The sequence below is a fragment of the Amblyraja radiata genome, chromosome 19, assembly GCF_010909765.2.
Source record: "Amblyraja radiata isolate CabotCenter1 chromosome 19, sAmbRad1.1.pri, whole genome shotgun sequence".
NCBI lineage: Eukaryota > Metazoa > Chordata > Chondrichthyes > Rajiformes > Rajidae > Amblyraja > Amblyraja radiata.
In genome coordinates, this window is record NC_045974.1 from 2,578,892 (window position 1) to 2,603,163 (window position 24,272).

Genomic DNA, 24,272 nt, shown 5'->3' on the forward strand with positions numbered 1-24,272 from the left:
TAGCAATGAGAAAGGAAGTTTGCTCAGTTTAGCATCCAGTGCTCCAGCTAACACTCTGTGATCTTCCTTGGCAAGTTGCACGCTTGCATCTTCAGCTAACACAGGCACCTACGACGTCTATCACACAGTGGGTATCCCAGGTTCATGGAGCTGTCTCTACTCTTGAACGATGCATGTTTTACACTCCCGTCCATTGCCAACCAAAGCTCGTTTGCCCCACCAGTAAAAGACAACCCAGTTCCACCACCGATTTACCGGCAACTGGTGGTCCGGCATTTCCTTTAATCCGGACAGAATTATGAGAGTTTGCTGAAACCCCCTCCCCCCTCTGGAAGTCCCCCCCGACAATGTGTCCCCCAGGCCGGGTGAGGCGGCTGATCTCGACCTCATCGGGACTTCCACGGCCGATCGGCGGGTGGAATCTGCCCCCTGTGGCTGGGGCTTGCGGGCCGGTATCTCGGACACTAGCTCTGCGGGGAAGGTTGGACCCCTCTCGGAGGCCGGGACCTCTCTTTAAGAATAAGGGGTAGGCCATTTAGAACGGAGACGAGGAAACACTTTTTCTCACAGAGCGTGGTGAGTCTGTGGAATTCTCTGCCTCAGAGGGCGGTGGAGGCAGGTTCTCTGGATACTTTCAAGAGAGAGCTAGATAGGGCTCTTATAAATAGCAGAGTCAGGGGATATGGGGAGAAGGCAGGAACGGGGTTACTGATTGGGGATGATCAGCCATGATCACATTGAATGGCGGTGCTGGCTCGAAGGGCCGAATGGCCTACTCCTGCACCTATTGTCTATAACACGGATAATCCAGAAAGGCTCTGGAACCAAGGGTGCTGGAAACTCAGTGATGGAGCTGGGCTTTGACAGTGGCGGTGAATCAACTACAGCCTTTACAGGTACAGGTGTACCTGTACAGGTAAAACCTGACATACCTGAGGGTGTAGTGGTGGATATACAGCAATGACCACGTGTTCACCAAGGAACCTGCTCCTGAGGAACAGTCACTGAGTGATCCCTTTAGGAAGAATATGAAATGTGGACACAAAGAACCGCAGATGCTGGTTTATATATATTTAAAAAAAAACGCAAAGTGCTGGAGTAACTCAGCCGGTCAGGCAGCATCTCCGGAGAACATGGAGTGAGAATGTGCCATGTTTTAAGTGGTGTTGAGAGGCCGGGCCACACAATGATTGGTCTCTGTATATGAAGGAAGGAACTGCAGGTGCAGGTTTACACCGGAGATAGATACAACATGCTGGAGTAACTCAGCGGGACAGGCAGCATCTCTGGAGAGAAGGAATGGGTGACGTTTCTGGTCGAGACCCTTCTTCAGGCGTCTCGTGTGGCTGGAGTGGCCGGGCTGCCTGTCTGTGTGTGTGTCTCGGTTCTGGCAAAGATCGCCCCGGTCACGTGCGGCTGTGGGCCTGTCACCTTGTTGGACCCACTGCCTTTGGAAGAAGTAAAATAGAAAATAAAAACACTATTGGAAGATAAATCCCTTGCCCCAAAGAATCGTTCACAGAGACAGAGTAAATAACACAAACTGCACTTGTCCTTGGCAGGATGAAACAGAAGCTCCTGATTTGAGAGTTGCCGAGTCGTGGCTGGTCGGCTGCTCACTGCGGGATGGTGTGTGTGTGTGTGATGCAGGTGTTGGTTCATGCTGGGTGTGGTCCTTCCTGCCTTGGCCAGCGCCGGCCAGATGTTCCACAGGCCGCTGCACATCTGCGCTGGGCTTCGCTTGCGCCTCTTGCTGCTGCACCTCTCCACGTCACTGGCCTCCCGTCGCATTGACCCACGCAGGGAAGTGTTGCAGCTGGAAGAGGGGGAAGCCCCAGGTGGTGATGGCCAGCATGACGGCTGCCACCCCGATCACATTCACACCAAAGCCAGCCTTCACCTGCAACACAGGAGGGGGCAGGTCACGGGACACGGAACATGCAACGTGGAACATGGAACACGCATCACAGAACACGCAACGTGGAACATGGAACACGCATCACGGAACACGCAACATGGAACATGGAACACGCATCACGGAATACGCATCACAGAACACGCAACATGGAACATGGAATACGCATCACGGAATACACATCACAGAACACACAACATGCAACATGGAACACGCAACGTGGAACATGGAACACGCAATGTGGGACATGGAATGCATCACGGAGCGTGGAACACACAACATGGGACGTGGGACACGCAACATGGAGCACGCATCATGGAACGCAGTGTGGAACATGGGACGGAACACACAACGTGTAACACGGAACATGGAACACACAAGATGGAACACGCAACATGGAACATGCTACATGGAATCTTGAACATGGAACATGGGACATGGGACACAGAATTGTGGACACAGCCCAGACCATCACACAAACCAACCTCCCTTTCCTTCCAGCCTGAAGATGGGTATCGACCCAAAACATCACCTATTCCCTTTCTCCAGAGAAGCTGTCTGACCCTTGAGCTACTCCAGCATTTTGTGTCTAATGCCCTTCCATTGACTCCATCTACACCTCACGTTGCCTCGGCAAGGCCAGCAGCATAATCTAGGGCTAGTCACACCCTGGCCACTCCCTCTTCTACCATCTCTGTAATTTCATATGTAATCTTTGCGCCTCATGTGAGCTGTTATGTTGTTCAAAAGGGAACTGCAGATGCTGGAATATCGAAGGTACACAAAATTGCTGGGGAAACTCAGCGGGTGCAGCAGCATCTATGGAGCGAAGGAAATAGGCGACGTGAGCTGTTATGTTGTCTCTTTATGATGTCTTGTTTATTCTTCTGTACAGCACTTTGGTCAACATTGGTTGTTTTAAAGTGCTTAACAAATAAAGTTGGATTGGATTGGATTGGATCTCCCATCGGGCAAAAGGTATAGAAGTGTGAAAACGCACACCTCCAGATTCAGGGACAGTTTCTTCCCAGCTGTTATCAGGCAACTGAACCATCCTACCACAACCAGAGAGCAATGCTGAACTACTATCTACCTCACTGGTGACCCTCGGACTATCCTTGATCAGACTTTGCTGGCGTTACCTTGCGCTAAACGTGATTCCCTTATCATGTATCTATACACTGTAAACGGCTTGATTGTAATCATGTATTGTCTTTCCGCTGACTGGTTAGCATGCAACAAAAGCTTTTCACTGTACCTCGGTACATGTGACAATAAACTGAACTGAACATGGAACACGGAATATGGAACACGGAATATGGAACACAGATGTGGAACATGGAACATGGAACACGGAACAGAACACGGAACATTGGGTGACCTTTGGCCGTGGCGATGCCTTACCATGTCCTGTATCTGGCAGTGCCCATAGCTGAAGACAATGGCGTTTGGTGGGTTTCCAACGGGTAGCATCACTGCGAATGACACGCACATCGTGGCTGGTATCAGGGTGTACAACGGGTTTATCTGCAGCGTCTCGGACTAGGAGAGAAACAGAAAGGGGGGGTGGGGGGGGGGGGGCTTGAGTGTTAAAGCAGTAACTCACAGTCCATGTATAGAGCCAAAGAGTCACACAGCACGGAAACAGGCCATTCGGCCCAACTGGCCCATGCCAACCAAGATGCCCATCTAATACAGTCCCATTAGGGCAGCACGGTAGTGCAGCGGTAGAGTTGCTGCCTTGCGCCGCCAGAGACCTGGGTTCCATCCTGACTACGGGTGCTGTCTGTACGGTGTTTATATGTTCTCCCCGTGACCTGCGTGGGGTTTTCCCCGGGATCTCCGGTTTCCTCCAAGACATGCAGGTTTGTAGGTTAATTGGGTTCTGTAAATTGTCCCTAGCATGTGGGATAGAACTCGTGTCCGAGTGATCGTTGGTCAGTGCGGACTTGATGGGCCCTCGGAACTGTTTCTATGCTGTATCTCTAATGTAAACAAAATACATTTGCCCATACCCCTCATATTTGTCCTATCCATGTACCTGTCCCACAAAATAGCAACACGCTGAAACTCAACTAATTTAGATGTAAATGTTGCTGTTTTGGTCAGTTTAGTTCAGTTTAGTTTACTTTAGTTTAGTTGACGAGTATAGTTTAGAGACAATAGACAATAGGTGCAGGAGTAGGCCATTCGGCCCTTCTAGCCAGCACCGCCATTCAATGTGATCATGGTTGCCTTCTCCCCATATCCACTGACTCCTATCTTTAAGAGCTCTATCTAGCTCTCTCTCGAAAACATCCAGAGAACCGGCCTCCACCTGAGGCAGAGAATTCCACAGACTCGCCACTCCCTGTGAGAAAAAGTGTTTCCTCGTCTCCGTTCTAAATGGCTTACTCCTTATTCTTAAACTGTGTGTGGCCCCTGGTTCTGGACTCCCCCAACATCGAGAACATGTTTCCAGCCTCTAGCGTGTCCAAGTTTAGTTGAGTTTAGTTGAGTTTAGGGTGGAAACAGGGCTTTGGTAATAACATTGAGGAGGTTTTGAGGAGGTTTCACAGAAACGTGTTCTGGGCTGCGGGTAGAGGTGTGCACACGTGTGCGAGTGTTGTTCCGGGCGTGCGTGTTACAGAGGGCAGGCGGGGCTCACCAGGGTGGAGAGGATGGGCAGGAAGACGGTGATGGTGGCAGGGTTACTAGCAAACTCGGTGACCACAGACACCAGCAGGCAGGCGATGAGTGTGACTGCCCAGGGTGGCAGGTTGCTCATCGGCTCCATCTGACGGCCGATCCAGTCCGACAGACCAGACACCTGCGGGGAGAAAGACAAACTCAGCAAACTTAGCGCTGCCGGTGGTACAGATCGTGGAAACAACACCATGTTCATTAGGTATGCCAGAGGCCTGTTCTAAGCTAACGATATTTCAAAGACGTTTCCTCAACTATGGCCAAATAACAGCGAAAAAATTAATACTTAAATTTTGGAAATAGACAACAGTCCCTACAGTGAAGATGTGGATTACAGATATGTCCGACACACTACATTTGGAAAACATTAGGCTTGTCTTGGCGGAAAAAACAGATACATTTCTTAAGACATGGACACCCTTTACTGAATTTTTACAACAATAGTAGGGTGTAACACAAATTTAAATTTAAATCCGATGCCATGTTGGGTTTTTCTTATTCCTGCTTTGGTAGTTTAGGGGACCTTTTCTTGTTCTCCTCTACTCTACCCTTTCACCTTTTCCTTTCTTCTTGCTTTCTCTTTCTTTCCTTTTTTTCATTTGTATGATTTAGGTTATAAGGTTAAAAATGAAGCTGTACAATAATTGTATAATTCTAGATGCTGAATGTTTTATCTTTGTACAATTGCTTCTAATAAAATTTAAAAATTTAAAAAAGTTAATTTTTTTAAATTAAAAAAATGAAAAAAAATTAAAATTAAATGTAAAAATTAAAAATGATTTAAAAATCAATTAAAATTTTTTTTTTAAATGTTTAATTTTAAATAATTTAAAAAATTTAATGTGATGCTGCAAAACCCCAACACGTTGATCCATGTCTCGCCTCCATCTACACCTCACGCTGCCTCGGCAAGTCCAGCAGCATCATCATGGACCAGTCTCACCCTGGTCACTCCCTCCCCCTTCTCCCCTCTCCCATTGGGGCAAGGGGTACAGAAGTGTGAAAATGAACGCACACCTCCAGATTCAGGGACAGTTTCTTCCCAGCTGTTATCAGGCAACTGAACCCATCCCATCAACAACTAGAGAGCGGTCAAAAGTGCTGGAGAAGTGCAGGCCGTGCGACGTCGCGCGCAAAGTCCGGCGCCCCGTCCAACTCACGAACCGATGATCGGCCGTGAGAAGGAGGGGTGGTGGTGGTGTCGGCGGTCAGCGAAGGTCGAAGGTCGGACAGCTGGCCGGGCTGCCGACTGACCGACGGGGCCACGGGCGAGGCGCTGCTGCTGCTGCTGCTGCTGCTGCTGCACTCCATGGGCTGCACTACGTCGGGACGGGTGAGGCGGGGCCGGACGCGGCGCTCTGACCCGACTGTCCCCTCGACCCGAGTAGTAGCGGTCAAATACGGGACAAGGGCGGTCCTGTATGGGACAAGCCGATTTAGCCCAAAATACGGGATGACCCGGCTAATATGGGACAGTTGGCAACACTACCCTGTACAGAGTATCCAGTGCTGGTCCATATTGACCAGGTTTGACCAGTAGCTGGGCCTGTCCTTTACCTTGCAGCCTGCAGCTAGAGCATAGCCACCTCCCACCAGGATGACGATCTCCCAGGGCATGTGTTTCTGAAAGTCTTTCCAGTTGATCAGCGGTGCCAGGGGATTGGAGTCTTTGGGCTTCTTCTGCTCCCTTGCACTTTCCTCATCTGCACAAGAGAAACAGGTTAGTGGCGCGTGGGGAGGGAGGGGCCGCAGACGCCGTTTTGAACCGAAGATAGACACAGAAAGCTGGAGCAACTCAGCGGGACAGGCAGCATCTCTGGAGAGAAGAAATGGGTGATGTTTCGGGTCTGAAAACGGGTCTCGACCCGAAACGTCACCCATTCCTTCTCTCCAGAGTTGCTGCCTGTCCCGCTGAGTTACCCCAGCATTTTGTGTCTATACAAATTAGTGCATTTGGTTTACTTTAGTTTAGTTTACTTTAGAGATACAGTGCAGAAACAGGCCCTTTGGCCCACCGAGTCCACACCGCCCAGCGATCCCCGCACATTAACACTATCCAACACACACCAGGGGCACATTACCATTAGACCAAGCCAATTGACCTACAAACCTGTACGTCTTTGGAGAAACCCACGCAGGTCACGGGGAGAACCTAAAAACTCGTACAGAGTCGGGATCCAACTCGGGTCTCTGGCGCTGTGAGGCAGCAGCTCTACCCGCTGCACCGCCGTGCTGCCATCCCACATGTGAAGTCTCCCTCGCCTCGCCGCCGGTGTGTTGGGGAGAGGGGGCGGCAGTAGACTGGCAGTGGGTGGGCACCAGGTGGGCATGAAGCAGGCAGCGGGCAGGTGCCAGGTGGGCACCAGGTGGGCATGAATACCTGACTGGCACAGAGCAGGCAGACACCAGGTGGGTACCAGATTGGCACTGGGCGTGTTGCTTGCCCTCGCTACTCACCGGGGCGGCCCTTGCCGAAGCAGGAGAAGGATGGCCTCCTGGCGGGGATGAGGAAGAGGAGGAAGCCCAGGAAGATGGAGACGGTGGCATCCGTCCTGTAGCCTTTCCTGCAGCAAAGAACACAGTCGCCGGTCAGTGAGGGCGGAGAATAGGTTCACAGGTGATCTCACTCATCGTCATAAACGGGAGATCAATGATTGAATCCCAGAGACACTTGAATCCAGCACGCCACTGGATATGAGCGACTGTAGATCTGTGCACTGGGTCTGAGTGTCAGTGGATCTGGACACTTTGTATGTACACTGGGTGCCAGTGACATCGGATCTGGGTGCCAGATCCCAGGGATTCTGGACAAGCGCACTGGATATGAGCAACACTGGATTTGGCCACTGGATCTGATTGACAGTGCATCTGGGCACTGGTTCCAGCAAGCTGTGGATCTGGTTGGATCTTATTGGACCTGTGCACTGGATGTGAGCGACACTGGATCTGATTGACAGTGGATCTGTGCACTGGATCTGAGTGACAGTGGATCTTTGCACTGGATCTGAGCGACAGTGGACCTGTGCACTGTATCTGAGCGACAGTGTATTTGGGCAGTGGGCCCAGTGCCGTGTGGATGTGGGCGTGGGACCAATGCGCTGTAGTCAGGGTGGGGATGATATTGATGGTGGGGGGTGGGGGGTCACTGTGTCATCTTAGACTGCCGTCCTCACCTCTCAAAGAGCGAGGTCCATCCAGGAACAAAGCCTGGCTCCCGTGTGAACCACAGCAAGGTCATCAACACAAAGAAAATCCCCGTCACCATCTCTGGGTAGCTGAAACAAACATCGAAGGACAACAAAGTTAAAGTCTAAGGTAGGAAACAAAATGCTGGAGAAACTCAGCGGGTGAGGCAGCATCTATGGAGCATCTCTGGAGAGAAGGAATGGGCGTCCCGAAACGTCGCCCATTCCTTCTCTCCAGAGATGCTGCCTCACCCGCTGAGTTTCTCCAACATTTTGTGTCCACCTTCAATTTTACCAGCATCTGCAGTTCTTTCTTAAACAAAGTTAAAGTCCATCCCAGTTCACCCCTAGTCGTCCCAATCTCTCAGGAACAGTCCCCCACCCCCCCCCCCTCCCCCACCTACCTGAAGGGCCCCAACTTCTCATACTCCTCAAGGATTCTCCTCTCCGACATCTCCTCACGCTTTGTCTTTCTCTTCTTGCTCAGGGAGCAGGTTTCCTTAAAGCTGCAATGGAAGATGTATTTTAAGAATAAGGGGTAAGCCATTTAGAATGGAGGTGAGGAAACACTTTTTCTCACAGAGAGTGTTGTGAGTCTGTGGAATTCTCTGCTTCACAGGGCGGTGGAGGCGGGTTCTCTGGATGCTTTCAAGAGAGAGCTAGATAGGGCTCTTAAAAATAGCGGAGTACTGGTACTGATTGGGGATGATCAACCATGATCACATTGAATGGCAGTGCTGGCTTGAAGGGCCGAATGGCCTACTCCTGCACCTATGGTCTATCGTAAAAATATCTATAATATATAATATACTAATTATATCTACTGGGCTGCTAACCTTTGTTGGAAGAGACTGGAATAGTATTGTGAAGATAATTCAGGAGTGGTCTTTGTAACCGTTTGGGGTTATTAAGGTTAAGATCTCTTTTGGAGTTGTCCATTGTCCCAAATCTAAAATGTCTGAAACTTCAGAAAATCCAAACCATTGCAATTCCTAAATGAACAATATGTTGCTGTACACAAAAATGCTGGAGAAACTCAGCGGGTGCAGCGGCATCTATGGAGCAAAGGAAATAGACAACGTTTCGGGACGAAACCCTGAAGGAAATAGGCAACGTTTCGGGCCGAAACCCTTCCGGGTTTCGGCCTGAAACGTTGCCTATTTCCTTCGCTCCATAGATGCTGCTGCACCCGCTGAGTTTCTCCAGCATTTTTGTCTACCTTCGATTTTCCAGCATCTGCAGTTCCTTCTTAAACAATCTGTTGCTGTATCAGTTGTTGAAACCAGGATTGAGTACAAGGTCTGATTACTTGTTTTCACACATTGCTGCCTTATCTCATGCATTCAGTCTTCTTTGGGCGGCGTCAGCTGTTTTTTAAACCGCTGATTAACCTTTGGTAGGTTTTTGTGGGTTGCGGTATCTGAGATCCAGACATAAAGAATGAGCTGAGATTGTGGCTTCCTGAAGATCGATTTATCCCAGTTTAAAAAAGCTGTCTAATCCCCAGCCGGTAAACTGGCCACTTGTGTTAACTCCCCACTTTACACAGCGTTGACCCGAAAGGGCCTGTCCCACGAGCATGCGACCTGCATGTGGCAAGCGCCACCAAACCGGAAACGGGGGCCGCGCGGAGTCGAGTGAGTGACGTGAAGTTCGAGCGAAGTCCGCGGGAAGTTCGCGCGTGCCGTACGGCGTCAAGACGCTGCTTACGGCGTCGGGACTCTGCGCACGCCCATCGAGACGGTGAGTACGGCTTCGAGGCGGCTGCAGACCGGCAGGCCGTAGCCACGCGGAATATTTGAACACGGTCAGTTTTTCGGAGCCCCGCGCGATGTCGGGACCAGCTCCGCACAACTCCATACGGCTCCGGCGATCGAAGTGGGACCGGCCCCGCGAGGCCGTACGGCTCAAGCGACCACGTTAGGTCGCGCTTGCCGCATGGAGTCGCATGCTCGTGGGACAGGCCGTTTAGGAGAAGAAAAGGCAATGTACCGCCATTTCAGAACTGAATTGCAGATTATACAAACAGAAATCCCAAGAAATGTTGGGGTCCAAGTCCATAACTCCATGAAAGCAGCAACATAGGCTGGTAAAGAAGGCTTATGGTATAGACAATAGACAATAGGTGCAGGAGTAGGCCATTCGGCCCTTCGAGCCAGCTTCCAGAGTCCTTCTGGTTCATCCGGACCCACAGAGGTCACGGCCTCCGAGAGGAGTCCAACGGTTCTGGAACGTTCCACCTGGGCCCGGGGGCCGAGATACCAGCCCGCAAAGTCGGCCTCGGAAGTCGGCGATGATTATGACAATAGACAATAGACAATAGGTGCAGGAGTAGGCCATTCGGCCCTTCGAGCCAGCACCGCCATTCAATGTGATCATGGCTGATCATCCACAATCAGTACCCCGTTCCTGCCTTCTCCCCATATCCCCTGACTCCGCTATTTTTAGGAGCCCTATCTAGCTCTCTCTTGAAAGCATCCAGAGAACCGGCCTCCACCGCCCTCTGAGGCAGAGAATTCCACAGACTCACAACTCTGTGAGAAAAAGTGTTTCCTCGTCTCCGTTCTAAATGCCTTATCCCTTATTCTTAAACTGTGGCCCCTGGTTCTGGACTCCCTCAACATCAGGAACATGTTTCATGCCTCTAGTGTGTCCAAACCCTTAATAATCTTCAATGTTTCAACAAGATCCCCTCTCATCTACATTTAATGCTTGCCTTCATTGGTCGGGGCATTGAGTATAAGGGTCAGGAAGCCATGATGCAGCTTTATAGGACATTGGTCAGGCCATATTTGGAGTATTGCGTACAGTTCTGGTCACCCCATTATGGGAAAGATGTGGAGGCTTTGGAAAGGGTACAGATGAGTTTTATTCTCTAAAAATAATCCAGAAGAGTCTCTAGAATTGACTCTAGACTTACTGGATCTCTGTTAGAGATAGGTTAGAGATGTTAGAACACAATTTAAAAAGTTTAGTTTAGAGATACAGCACGGAAACAGGCCCTTCGGCCCACCGTGTCCGTGCCGACCAGCGATCCCCGCACATTAACACTATCCTACACCCACTAGGGACAATTTTTATATTTACCAAGCCAATTAACCTACAAACCTGCAGGTCTTTGGAGTGCGGGAGGAAACCGAAGATCTCGGAGAAAACCCACGCAGGTCACGGGGAGAACGTGCAAACTCCGTACAGACAGCGCCCGTAGTCGGGATCGAACCCGGGTCTCTGGCGCTGCATTCTACCGCTGCGCCACCGTGACCACCCTGGACATCTATACGAAGAGAGACTCTGAAAAAGGCTCTAGAAGGTTCTAGAAGGAGAGACTCTGGACTTTAAAAACTCTCGAAGAGGCATCCCCTAATAAGGCTGTTCCCTTAAAGCCGTTCCCTTAAGGGCCTGTCCCACTTACACAACTTTTTTGGCGACTGTCGGCACCCGTCATAGACCAGAAAGACACTACAACTCTTTGGGTGCTGAGGAGCCGACTCATGACCGTACAGGCGACATGTCGCGGGGTGATGCCTGTACGGTCGTGAGTAGTCGGCCAAAGAGTCGTACCTTGTTCTGGTCGCCGCTGGATTTTAAACATGTTGAAGATTTTCGGAGACCTACTGCCATTGTGACGGGTGCCGGCAGTCACCGAAAAAAATCACGCAAGTGGGACAGGCCCTTAAGTCTAGGGTTATCTCCAAGAGACTTATAAAAGGGAGCGGTGAGTCTGTGGAATTCTCTGCCTCAGCGTCTTTGCTTCTAGAGTCGCAGCAGGTCTCCGAAAATCTTCAACATGTTTAAAATCCACCCGTCACAATCGCAGCAGGTCTCCGAAAATCTTCAACATGTTTAAAATCCAGCGGCAGGTTCTCTGGATGCATTCAAGAGAGAGCTAGATAGGGCTCTTAAAAATAGTAGAGTCAGGGGAGAAGGCAGGAACGGCAGGTACTGATTGGGGATGATCAGCCATGATCACATTGAAGGGCCAAATGGCCTACTCCTGCACCTATTGTCTATTGTCTAAAAGACTCTAGAAGCAGTAGCCCCCATGAAGCCGTTCCCCAAGTCTAGGCTTATCTCTAGGAAGACATATATAAAAGACTCTTGAAGAGCCCCCCCCCCCCCCTCCCATGAAGCGGTTCTCATCCAGTGGGGAGTTGCTTACTTGCATCCCAGGAAAAGCCAGTGCAACCAAACCCAGGTGAGCACCAGCATCATGAGGGCGATAGGGAAACTGAAGACAAACCAGGTGCCAAAGTTGATGGAGCGAGACTCTGGGTAGCGGCTGTGGAAAAGACAAACAGGCAAACGTCAGCCCCGGCAGACACGCATGTTCACAAGCTATAGGAGTAGAATTAGGCCATTCGGCCCCTCGAGTCCACTCCGCCATTCAATCGTGGCTGATCTATCTCTGCCTCCTAATCCCATTATAACCATATAACAATTACAACACGGAAACAGGCCATCTCGGCCCTTCTAGTTTGTGCCGAACACGTACTCTCACCTAGTCTCATCTACCTGCACTCAGACCATAACCCTCCATTCCTTTCCCGTCCATATACCTATCCAATTTATTTTTAAATGATAAAATCGAACCTGCCTCCACCACTTCCACTGGAAGCTCATTCCACACAGCTACCACTTTCCCTGAGTAAAGAAGTTCCCCCTCGTGTTACCCCTAAACTTCTGTCCCTTAATTCTCAAGTTATGTCCTCTTGTTTGAATCTTCCCTACTCTCAATGGGAAAAGCTTATCCACGTCAACTCTGTCTATCCCTCTCATCATTTTAAAGACCTCTATCAAGTCCCCCCCCTTAACCTTCTGCGCTCCAAAGAATAAAGACCTAACTTGTTCAACCTTTCTCCGTAACATGGGTGCTGAAACCCAGGCAACATTCTAGTAAATCTCCTCTGTACTCTGTACTCACTTTAAGGTGAAGGGAAAGATTTAATAGGAATCTGAGGGGTAACTTTTTCACACAAAGGGTGGTGGGTGTATGGAACACGCTGCCTTCTCCCCATAACCCTTGACACCTGTTCTTTAAAAAAAAAAAATTATTTTAAACTATTTTTATTAGAAGCAATTGTACACGGATAAAACATTCGGCATCTAAAATTATACAATTCTTGTACAGCTTCACTTTTAACCTGAAAATTAGTGAAAAGAAAAGATAAAGAACAAGAGAAGGAAAAAGTGAGGTGAGAAAGATAGCTCGAAAACGCACTAATCAAGAATCTGTCTACCTCTGCCTTAAAAATACCCACCGACCTGGCCTCCACAGCCATCTGTGGCAATGAGTTCCACAGATTAACTGCCCTCTGACTAAAGAAGTTCCTCCTCACCTCCTTTCTAAAAGAGCGCCCTTTAATTCTGAGGCTGTGACCTCTGGTCCTGGACTCTCCCACCAGTGGAAACATCCTCTACACATCCACTCTATCTATGCCTGGTAAGGCCACGCCTGCCAGCATCTCTCCCAGGGCAGTGATCGTTCAAAGTAGAACACAGAACAGTGTGACACACAGGAACTGGCCCTTCCACAGGTAGACAAAATTGCTGGAGAAACTCAGCGGGTGCGGCAGCATCTATAGAGCGAAGGAAATAGGTAACGTTTGGGGCCGAAACCCGGAAAGGTTTCGGCCCGAAACGTTGCCTATTTCCTTCAGGGTTTCGGCCCGAAACGTCACCTATTTCCTTCGCTCCATAGATGCTGCCGCACCCGCTGAGTTTCTCCAGCACTTTTGTCCACCTTCGATTTTCCAGCATCTGCAGTTCCTTCTTGAACATCTGGCCCTTCCACGCTCGGCTTTCACGCTAGCTCGCATGAACAGCAGAACACAAGAACAGCCCGTGTCAATCACGATGCCAGGTTTAACTAATCTCCTCTGATCCATATCCCTCTATTCCCTAGAAAGTCACAGAGTGCTAGACTAACTCAGCGGGTCAGGCAGCATCTCTGGAGAAAAGGAATAGGTGATGTCTCGAGTCGGAACCCCTCTTCCAAGAAAGAACTCTTTGAGGTTACTGCAAGAGAATGTTACTCTTTGAAGAAGGGTCTCGACCTGTAAAGTCACCCATTCCTTCTCTCCAGAGATGCTGCCTGTCCCGTTGAGTTACTCCAGCATTTAGTGTCTATCTTCGGTGTAAACCAGCATCTGCAGTTCCTTCCTACACATTCCCTGCTTAGCCATGTGATTATCTAAAAGCCTCTTGGTTTGATTTAGTTTAGAGATACAGCGTGGAAACAGGCCCTTCGGCCCACCAAGTCTACGCTGACCATCCATCACCCGTTCACACTAGTTCTATGTTATCCCACTTTCTCGTCCACTCACATCACACTTGGAGCAGTTCTTACAATTAACCTGTAAACCCGCACGTCTTTGGGATATGGGAGGAAACCGGAGCCCCCGGAGGAAACCCACGTGGTCACGTACAAACTCCAAACGCACGCACGAACACACACGCACATGCACACATACATGCACACTCGTACACACACATTCGCACACACTCGCACGCAAATACACATACACACACACGCACACACACATACACACACATGCAAATGCACAAACACACATACACAAGCACACACATACACATGCACGCACATACACACGCACATACACACATGCACAAATACACACACATAGACACGCACACACACACAGAGTACCAGAGGTCGGGATGGAACCCGGGTCCCTGGCGCAGTGGGACAGCGGCTCTGCCCGTTACGCCACTGTGCCGCCCATACTGGTGGGGCGATCGGACCCAGCTGACGGACAGGCGGTACTTGTGGGTGGAGCAGCTTACGTGTTGAACTGTTCGGCGAAGATGAGGTTGGTTGAGGTTCCCGTGATAGTCATCAGGCCTCCAATGGTGGCGGCGTAGGTAATACTCAGCGACAGACACTTGCAAATCATATGGTCACGTTTGGTCTTGTATTTACTGCTGTACTCCATGCCCGTCTGGCCCGGCTCCTGGGGGGGGGGAAGGACAGCAACAGAATAAAATCACAGCTCAACGCTAATCCATTGCCAGCCAGACACAAGGTGCTGCAGATACCCAGCGCGCCATCATAAGGCCATGTTCCTAGCACAATTAGGCCATTCGGCCCATCAAGTCTACTCCGCCATTCAATCATAGCTGATCTATCTCTCCCTCCTAACCCCATTCTCCTGCCTTCTCCCCATAACCCCTGACTCCCGTACCAATCAAGAATATATCTATCTCTGCCTTAAAAATATCCACTGACTTGGCCTCCACAGCCTCTGTGGCAATGAGTTCCACAGATTCACCACCCAGGGTCAGGCAGCATCTGTGGATCACATGGACTAGTGATGTTTTGGTATGTGGGAGGAAACCGGAGCACCCAGAGAAAACCCGCGCAGGTCACGGGGAGGGTTCGCTGATGAGTGGACAAAGTCCAGAGATAAAAAGGAGACAAAATGGTGAGAAATAAGAAGGTGTAAATTGTGAAGCCAGAGGAGAGGATATAGTTGGAAGGGACGGGGGAAGGGATAGGGTTGTGGTTGGTTAATGAGTTCAAAATTGGAGAAGTGATTGTTCATACCGCTGGGGTGTAAGCAGCACAAGTGGAATATGGGGCGCTGTTCCTCCAGTTTGAGCTGGGCCTCACTCTGGCAATGGAGGAGGCCCAGGACAGAAAGGTCAGTGTGGGTAGGCAAAAATGCTGGAGAAACTCAGCGGGTGCAGCAGAATCTATGGAGGGAAGGAAATAGGCAACGTTTCGGGCCGAAACCCGGAAGGGTTTCGGCCCGAAACGTTGCCTATTTCCTTCAGGGTTTCGCCCGAAACGTTGCCTATTTCCTTCGCTCCATAGATGCTGCTGCACCCGCTGAGTTTCTCCAGCATTTTTGTCTACCTTTGTGGCAGGAGCTTGGGTTCAGCAACTGGAAGGCCCAGGAACAAAGATTACCCTGGCCACGCTCCCACCATCGGGAAGAAGGTACAAGAGCCTAAAAACGTGTTGGTCCTTACCCTCAATAACTTCTCGTTTGACTCCTCCTATTTCCTCCAGATACAAGGCGTAGCTATGGGCACGCGCATGGGCCCCAGCTATGCCTGCCTCTTTGTCGGGTACATCAAACAATCCTTGTTCGAGGCGTACCAGGGCCCCATCCCCGACCTCTACCTCCGAAAAATCTCCTCAAGGTTAGTGTGGGAATGGGAAGGGGGGGTTAGTGTGATTAGCGACTGGGTGATCCAGCAGGCCTTGCCAGACCCAGCGCAAGTGTTGGGTGAATCGGTCGCCGAGTCTACGCTTGGTCTCGTCGACGTACAGGAGGCCACAGGGTGAACCGCGGAGGCAGTAGATGATTGATGAGCGTCTGTGCATTCCTGCTCCCCAGACTGAGCCGGTGTTTACCCCGTCCACAATATCTGTCGCGAGCAAACACATTAAGCCAAAGCTTCGACCTTTTGGATCTGTTTGAGTGTTTGACTTGGAATCGTTGAGAATTTCTGAGCAGATGTTTGAGCTGACGGGCGTGTTTGGCTTCAGCGAGCAGCTGATATCCAGGCAATCGATAACCTTGTGGCCTGTTTACCCGCGTCTGCCTTCGGCCAAGCCGGGACGGCCAATGTTATTGTGTCCGCGGGCCAATGTATGTGTCAACCCTTCACACAAACTCAGCGCGGCCAGCTGTCCTGATGCGACATCGATGAATCCATGGAACAGGACAGCACAGGAACAGGCCATTCGGCCCACAATGTCCGTGCTGGACATGATGCCAAGGTAAACTGATCTCCTCTGCCTGCAAGTGGTCCATATCCCTCCATTCCCTGCATATCCATGTGCCTCACTACAAGCCTCTCTAAACGCCACTGTTGTATCTGCCTCCACCACCACCCCTGGCAGCGCGTTCCAGGCACCCACCACCCTCTGTAAAACAAAACTTGCCCCCGCACGTCTCCTTTAAACTTTGCCCCGCTCACCATCAAACTCTGCCTACCAGGCTTTGACAGTTCTACCCTGGGGTAAATGGTTGCGACTGTCTACCCTATCTGCGCCCCTCCAGATTCAGGGACAGTTTCTTCCCAGCTGTCATCAGGCAACTGAACCATCCTACCACAACCAGAGAGCGGTGCTGAACTACTATCCACCTCATTGGAGACCCTCGGACTAACCTTTGTTTAAGAAAGAACTGCAGATGCTGGAGAAACTCCGCGGGTGCGGCAGCATCTATGGAGCGAAGGAATAGGTGACGTTTCGGGTTGAGACCCTTCTTCCCCTCCCTTTCCCAGCTCTCCCACAGCCCACTGTCTCCGCCTCTTCCTTTCTTCTTCCTACCCCCCACCCCCACATCAGTCAGAAGAAGGGTCTCGACCCGAAACGTCACCTATTCCTTTGCTCCATAGATGCTGCCTCACCCGCTGAGTTTCTCCAGCATTTTTGTCTACCTTGGACTATCCTTGATCGGACTTTGCTGGCTTTACCTTGCGCTAAACGTCATTCATTTTATCATGTATCTGTACACTGTGGCTGGGTCGATTGTAATCACGTATTGTCTTTCCGCTGACTGGATAGCACGCAACAAAAACTTTTCACTGTACCTCGGTACACGGGACAATAAACTAGACTGTAAACTGTAATTCTATCTAAACTGTGATTCTATGCCTCCTGTAATTTTATATATTTCTAATATATCTCTGCTCAACCACTGACGTTCCAGGGAAAAAGTTTCAAGATTGTCCACCTCTCAATAGACAATAGACAATAGGTGCAGGAGTAGGCCATTCGGCCCTTCGAGCCTGATTTTGGGGGAGTCCAGAACTAACCAGGGGCCACAGTTTAAGAAGAAGGGGTAAGCCATTTAGAACAGAGACGAGGAAACACTTTTTCTCACAGAGAGTGGTGAGTCTGTGGAATTCTCTGCCTCAGAGGGCGGTGGAGGCAAATTCTCTGGATGCTTTCAAAAGAGAGCTAGATAGGGCTCTTAAAAATAGCGGAGTCAGGGGATATGGGGAGAAGGCAGGAACGGGGTACTGATTGTGGATGATCAGCCATGATCATATTGAATGGCGGTGCTGGCTCGAAGGGCCGAATGGCCTACTCCTGCACCTATTGTTTATGTTTCTATGTAAACTACAGAGATGTTTATGTGAATCCTGCAGAACTCAAGTAGTCTCATAATCTATTCCCGGCGACTCTAAATCATCATTATCAGGTACTGGAGAGAGGTCAGTGGGGCCATCAAACAGGAAGAAACAGAATGCAGCCAACAACCAAACAGAGACGGTGATAAGAGCAACAGGTGATGAAGCCACAAACCTGGCCATCGGACAGAGTCAACATCTCCTTGTCAGATCGGTTCTTCTTCATTCCACTGCAAGAACAAACAAGATGTTAAATAACTCCAGTAATTCCACCACGGTATTTTGCAGAAACACGTTGGCCAAATCAACGCCCGCTATCTCAAAGAACTTTGAACGATCGATAATAGTAAACAATCTGAGTCAGATGTGCGCCATTACTGGTACTATTCCACCCGTCCCTCCACCCTCTGTCCCCTTCCACCTATATCCCTCCCCCCAGCTTTACATCTCAACTCCTTTTGTCTTCCACCCATCTCTGGCCTTTGTCCATCTATCTTCCAACCAACCCCCGATACATAGAAAATAGGTGCAGGAGGAGGCCATTCGGCCCTTCGAGCCAGCACCGCCATTCATTGTGATCATGGCTGATCGTCCCCAATCAATAACCCGTGCCTGCCTTCTCCCCATATCCCTTGACTCCACTAGACCCTAGAGCTCTATCTAACTCTCTCTTAAATCCATCCATTGATTTGGCCTCCACTGCCCTCTGTGGCAGGGAATTCCACAAATTCACAACTCTCTGGATGAAAACGTTTTTTCTCACCTCAGTCTTAAGTGACCTCCCCTTTATTCGAAGACTGTGGCCCCTGGTTCTGGACTCGCCCACATTGGGAACATTTTACCTGCATCTAGCTTGTCCAGTCCTTTTATAATTTTAAATGTTTCTATAAGATACCCCCTCATCCTTCTAAACTCCAGTGAATACAAGCCTAGTCTTTTCAATCTTTCCTCATATGACAGTCTCGCCATCCCAGGGATCAATCTCGTGAACCTACGCTGCACTGCCTCAATCACAAGGATGTCCTTCCTCAAATTCGGAGACCAAAACTGGACACAATACTCCAGATGTGGTCTCACCAGAGCCCTTATACAACTGCAGAAGAACCTCTCTACTCCAATACTGAAATTCTCTTGTTCCTTTTCTCCAGAGATGCTGCCTGACCCGCTGAGTTTCTATCCACCTATCACTTGCCAGGCTTTGTCCTGCCACCCCCCACCTCTCCACCTCTTTCCAGCTTCTCCCCCTGATTGCAATCAGTCCGAAGACGGGTCACACCTGAACAACCATTTATCCAATCCCTCTACAGACACTGCCTGACCTGCTGAGTCTATCGCTCTCTCTCCAAAGATCCTGCCTGAGATCCACCATCACTTGCGTTTTGCTGAAGGTTCCAGCCCCTGCAGCCCCGCGTGTCTCCGATAATTCTTTGAGTCCACTGGCTATTTTCCTGTTTGAGTACGAGTGGCCATAAATCATGCTGTCTTGGCCAATAACGTTAGTGCTGCAACATCCATGCCTTGCCCAGAACATTGAAATCATCCGCTTCAATTGAAGGATAAATTGGACGAGATACATGGTGTCAGGTCAGGAACCACTCCCTCAAAGTCAGCAAGACCAAGGAGCTAGTTATCAACTTCAGGAAGCAAGGTTGAGTAAGTAAGTGCCTCAATCAGCATCCATGGTGTTGCTGTGGAAATGGTGGCCAGTTTCAGGTTCCTTGGCGTATATATTATCAATGATCTATCATGGACGAAACAACATTGATGCGACGGCCAAGGTACACCAATGCCTCTACTTCCTCAGGAGAAAGTAGCTCCTCCAACTAGTAGTCTCCTTCAGCAAGTCTCCAACTTCCACAGATGCACCACAGAGAGCGGACTGTCGGCTTGAATCACAGCTTGGTTTGAGAACAGCTCTGCCCAAGACCACAAGAAATGGTAGAGAGTTGTAGATGTAGCCCAGTCCATCACACAGACCACACTCCCCACCATTGTAGATGTAGCCCAGTCCATCACACAGACCACACTACCCACCATTGTAGATGTAGCCCAGTCCACCACACAGACCACACTCCCCACCATTGTAGATGTAGCCCAGTCCATCACACAGACCACACTCCCCACCATTGTAGATGTAGCCTAGTCCATCACACACACCACTCCCCACCATTGTAGATGTAGCCCAGTCCATCACACAGACCACACTCCCCACCATTGTAGATGTAGCCCAGTCCATCACACACAGACCACACTCCCCACCATTGTAGATGTAGCCCAGTCCATCACACACAGACCACACTCCCCACCATTGTAGATGTAGCCCAGTCCATCAAACACACCACACTCCCCACCATCGACTCCATCCACACTTCACGCTGCCTCGGGAAAGCAGCCGACATCATCAAAGACTTGTCCCTGTCCCACCCCGGCCATTCCTTCTTCTCCCCGCTCCCGTCCGGCAGAAGGTACAGAAGCTTGAAAGCCCGCACCACCAGACTCAGGAACAGCTTCTTCCCCTCTGTAATCAGGCTTCTGAACGGCCCTTCCATAAGCTAGGGCGCTGTCCGATTCACCTCTACCCCATTGCGGACATTGGACTGTGGAACTGATGTGCTACAATGCTGAGAACTATATTCTGCACTCTGTATCTTCCCCTTTGCGCCACCTATTGGACTTTGAATGACTTGTTAAACTTTAAATTTGATTGTATTTATATGTAACGTTATCTGATCTGTTTGGGATAGCAAGCAAACGAAGCTTTTCACTGTACCTCGGTACACGGGACAACAGTAAACACTAGCCTGGTCCCAGGGTGAAGAGTACACACTGTTGATGTGTCTTCATTTCAAGGACGAGGTCCAGATTGGATTTGTAATGTGTTTGTCAGCCGTTAAATAGAGCTGGTCTTGGTTCGACAGCACATGCAACACATCGATCCAGTCTCATTAAAAGATCTATTTGGGTTCAAAATAGCCTTAATGGAGAGTGGTGCAATTAACTTGCCAATGTCTGAATGAGCTGACAGATAGTGATGTGAACTCTGTCCCTTGAGTACATGCTCGATCCATGCTGACAACTCTCTCCTTCAATCGTTACAGCCGCTAACAGTAAATAGACAATAGGTGCCGGAGTAGGCCATTCGGCCCTACGAGCCAGCACCGCCATTCAATGTGATCATGGCTGATCATCCCCAATCAGTACCCCGTTCCTGCCTTCTCCCCATATCCCCTGACTCCGCTATTGTTAAGAGCCCTATCTAGCTCTCTCTTGAAAGTATCCAGAGAACCTGCCTCCACCGCCCTCTGAGGCAGAGAATTCCACAGACTCGCCACTCTCTGTGAGAAAAAGTGTTTCCTCGTCTCCGTTCTAAATGGCTTACTCCTTATTCTTAAACTGTGTGTGGCCCCTGGTTCTGGACTCCCCCAACATCGGGAACATGTTTCCTGCCTCTAGTGTGTCCAAACCCTTAACAATTTTATCTATGTTAACAACCTTAACAGTCTTGGTCCTAACATTCACCTGAGGTTCACTTCACGAGCTGGTTTAAACCATTGCATGCAGCTTTAGCTTAGTTTAGTTTGGTGTAGAGACACAGCATGGAAACAGAAGGTAGACAAAAGTGCTGGAGAAACTCAGCGGGTGCAGCAGCATCTATGGAGCGAAGGAAATAGGCAACGTTTCGTCCCGAAACGTTGCCTATTTCCTTCGCTCCATAGATGCTGCTGCACCCGCTGTGTTTCTCCAGCACTTTTGTCTACCTTCGATTTTCCAGCATCTGCAGTTCCTTCTTGAACAGCATGGAAACAGGCAGTTTGACCCATCAACCTGCAGTCCCCGCAAGCTAACGCTATCCTGCACACCGCTAGGGACAATTTACATTCATACCACGCCAATTAACCTGCAAACCTGTACGTCTTTGGAGTTTGGGAGGAAACTGAAGATCTCGGAGAAAACCCACGCGGTCACGAGGAGAACGCACAAACTCCATGCCGACAGCACCCGTAGTCAGGATCGAACCCGGGTCTCTGGCGCTGTGAGGCAGCAACTCTACCGCTGCGCCACCGTGCTGCCCATTATGGGAAGGATGTGTTGGCTTTGGAGAGCGTGCGGAAGAGGTCTACGCGAATGCGGCCTGGATGAAAGAATATTAGCTCTAAGGTAGACACAAAATGCTGGAGTAACTCAACGGGTCAGGCAGCATCTCTGGTGAAAAATAGGCAATAGACGACGTTTCAGGTTGGGACCCTTGTTCAGACTGAGAGCTCGGATTGTCAGATGTTACGGGGAGACCTGATGGAAATATATAGAACCTAGTTCCCAGGGTGGAAACGCCAAAGACTAGAGGGTCTTTATAGCTTTAAGGTACGAGCGGCAAACTTTAATATGCTGGGCATGTTTTTTCCTCACAGCGCCAGAGACCTGGGTTCAATCCTGACCTCGGGTGCTGCCTGAGAGGAGTTTGCACGTTCTGCTTGTTCCCTCAAGATGCTCCAGTTGCTTGACCCGCTGAGTTCCTCCAGCACTTTATGCGTGTGTGTTTCGTGAACCAGCTGCTGCAGTTCCTCGTCTCCCCATCAACATTGTCTGGAATGAGTGCATTGGTATTTGCTTCAGTAACTCGAACACCAACAATGGCGGCACGGTGGCGCAGCGGTAGAGTTGCTGCCTTACAGCGCCGGACATGAATCCTGACCACGGGCGTTGCCTGCATGGAGTTTTACGTTCTTCACATGACCAGGTGGGTTTTCTCCGGGTGCTCAGGTTTCCTCCCACACTCCAAAGACGTACAGGTTTGTAGGTAGGTCGCAAAATGATGGAGTAACTCAGCGGGACAGGCAGCAACTCTGGATAGGAGGAATGGGTGACGTTTCGGGTCGAGACCCTTCTTGCTTGTTGGTTAATTGGCTTCGGTAAAAAAAAAATAGTAAATTGTCCCAGGTGTGTTGGATAGTGCTAGTGTACAGGTGATCACTGGTCAGCGCGGACTCGGTGGGCCGAAGGGCCTGTTTCCGCACTGTATCTTCCCAGTCTAAGGACTATTTAGAAAATCAACTTAAGCTAATCACCAAGGAAAGAATTCGGTTTTCGGATTTTCCAGCATCTGCAGTTCCTTCTTAAACACCAAGGAAAGAGAAGTTTGTCTCTTCTTAACCCATTCCCGTCCCCTGTCCCGTCCCGGAGCCCAGTTTACCGCAGCCCGAACAATAAACTCAATGTGGGACTTACTTTTCTTTGAGGTAGATAAGTTCCAGTTGTCTCTTCTCATTCTCACCCCCTGGGAAGAATAACGGGCAGATATTGAAACTTGCAAAATGAAAAAGGCAAATGTATCTTATAGAAACATATAAAATTATAAAAGGACTGGACCAGCTAGATGCAGGAAAAATGTTCCCAATGTTGGGCGAATCCAGAACCAGGGGCCACACAGTCTTAGAATAAAGGGGAGACCATTTAAAACTGAGGTGAGAAAAAACTTTTTCACCCAGAGAGTTGTGAATTTATGGAATTCCCTGCCACAGAGGGCAGTGGAGGCCAAGTCACTGGATGGATTTAAGAGAGAGTTAGATAGAGCTCTAGGGGCTAGTGGAGTCAAGGGATATGGGGAGAAGGCAGGCACAGGTTATTGATTGGGGACGATCAGCCATAATCACGATGAATGGCCATATCCTGCACCTATTTTCTATGTTTCTATGTATCATAAACAGGTGTAACTTTGGGGGCCTGGGTTACATGGACTTCTGGCCATGGTGTGTAATGATGTAGTTATGTTATCCTCCAGGATGGTGGTGGTGGAGGGAGGAGAGGGTGGGTGCTGGTGAGTGGGCTGGGGACTCACCTCCCGTCGCCCCACAGATGCTAACTACACACCCAGTGTAATGTGTTGATGCGGGAAGAATTTAGAGACCGGTGCACCCCCTCCCCGTCCCCCCCCCCCCCTCCCCCCTCCCCCTCCCTCCCCCTCCAAAGTTAAATCCAAGTGGTCACCAGGAGAAGATGCAAATTAGGGCGACACGGTGGTGCAGCGCTAGAGACCCGGGCTCAGGTGCTGTCTGTGTGGAGTTTGCACGTTCTCCCCGTGACCGCGTGGGTTTTCTCCGGGTGCTCCGGTTCCCACCCACACTCCACAGACGTGCAGGTTTGTAGTTAATTGGCTTCTGTGATTTGTCCCTAGTGTGTGTAGGGTAGTGCTAGTGTACGTGGGATAGTGCTAGTGTACGTGGGATAGCGCTAGGATCGCTGGTCGGCACAATCGCGGTGGGCCGAATGGCCTGCTTCCACGCTGTATCTCTAAAGTAAACAAAAGTAAATGCTTTCCACTATACCTCGGGTACACAAGAAATAATAAACTAAACTAAACTAATGGTCTTACTGTGGGC

At 49.9% G+C, this 24,272-nt stretch overlaps 1 protein-coding gene across 1 annotated transcript in view; it reads right to left on the reverse strand.

Annotated features, from left to right (window-relative positions):
* Positions 1–1,384: 1,384 nt before the first annotated feature.
* Positions 1,385–24,272, reverse strand: part of slc13a4 (solute carrier family 13 member 4) — a 46,397-nt gene continuing 23,509 nt past the window's right edge. Inside the window, exons 5-15 of the mRNA XM_033037452.1 lie at positions 23,122–23,170; positions 18,071–18,125; positions 14,590–14,756; positions 11,945–12,064; positions 8,190–8,291; positions 7,774–7,875; positions 7,058–7,164; positions 6,158–6,303; positions 4,563–4,724; positions 3,320–3,457; positions 1,385–1,900 (exon numbers count right to left, since the gene is read on the reverse strand). Of these exons, the coding sequence (XP_032893343.1) occupies positions 1,772–1,900; positions 3,320–3,457; positions 4,563–4,724; positions 6,158–6,303; positions 7,058–7,164; positions 7,774–7,875; positions 8,190–8,291; positions 11,945–12,064; positions 14,590–14,756; positions 18,071–18,125; positions 23,122–23,170 (1,277 nt within the window). The 3' untranslated portion in view covers positions 1,385–1,771. The remainder of the gene's footprint in view (positions 1,901–3,319; positions 3,458–4,562; positions 4,725–6,157; positions 6,304–7,057; positions 7,165–7,773; positions 7,876–8,189; positions 8,292–11,944; positions 12,065–14,589; positions 14,757–18,070; positions 18,126–23,121; positions 23,171–24,272) is intronic.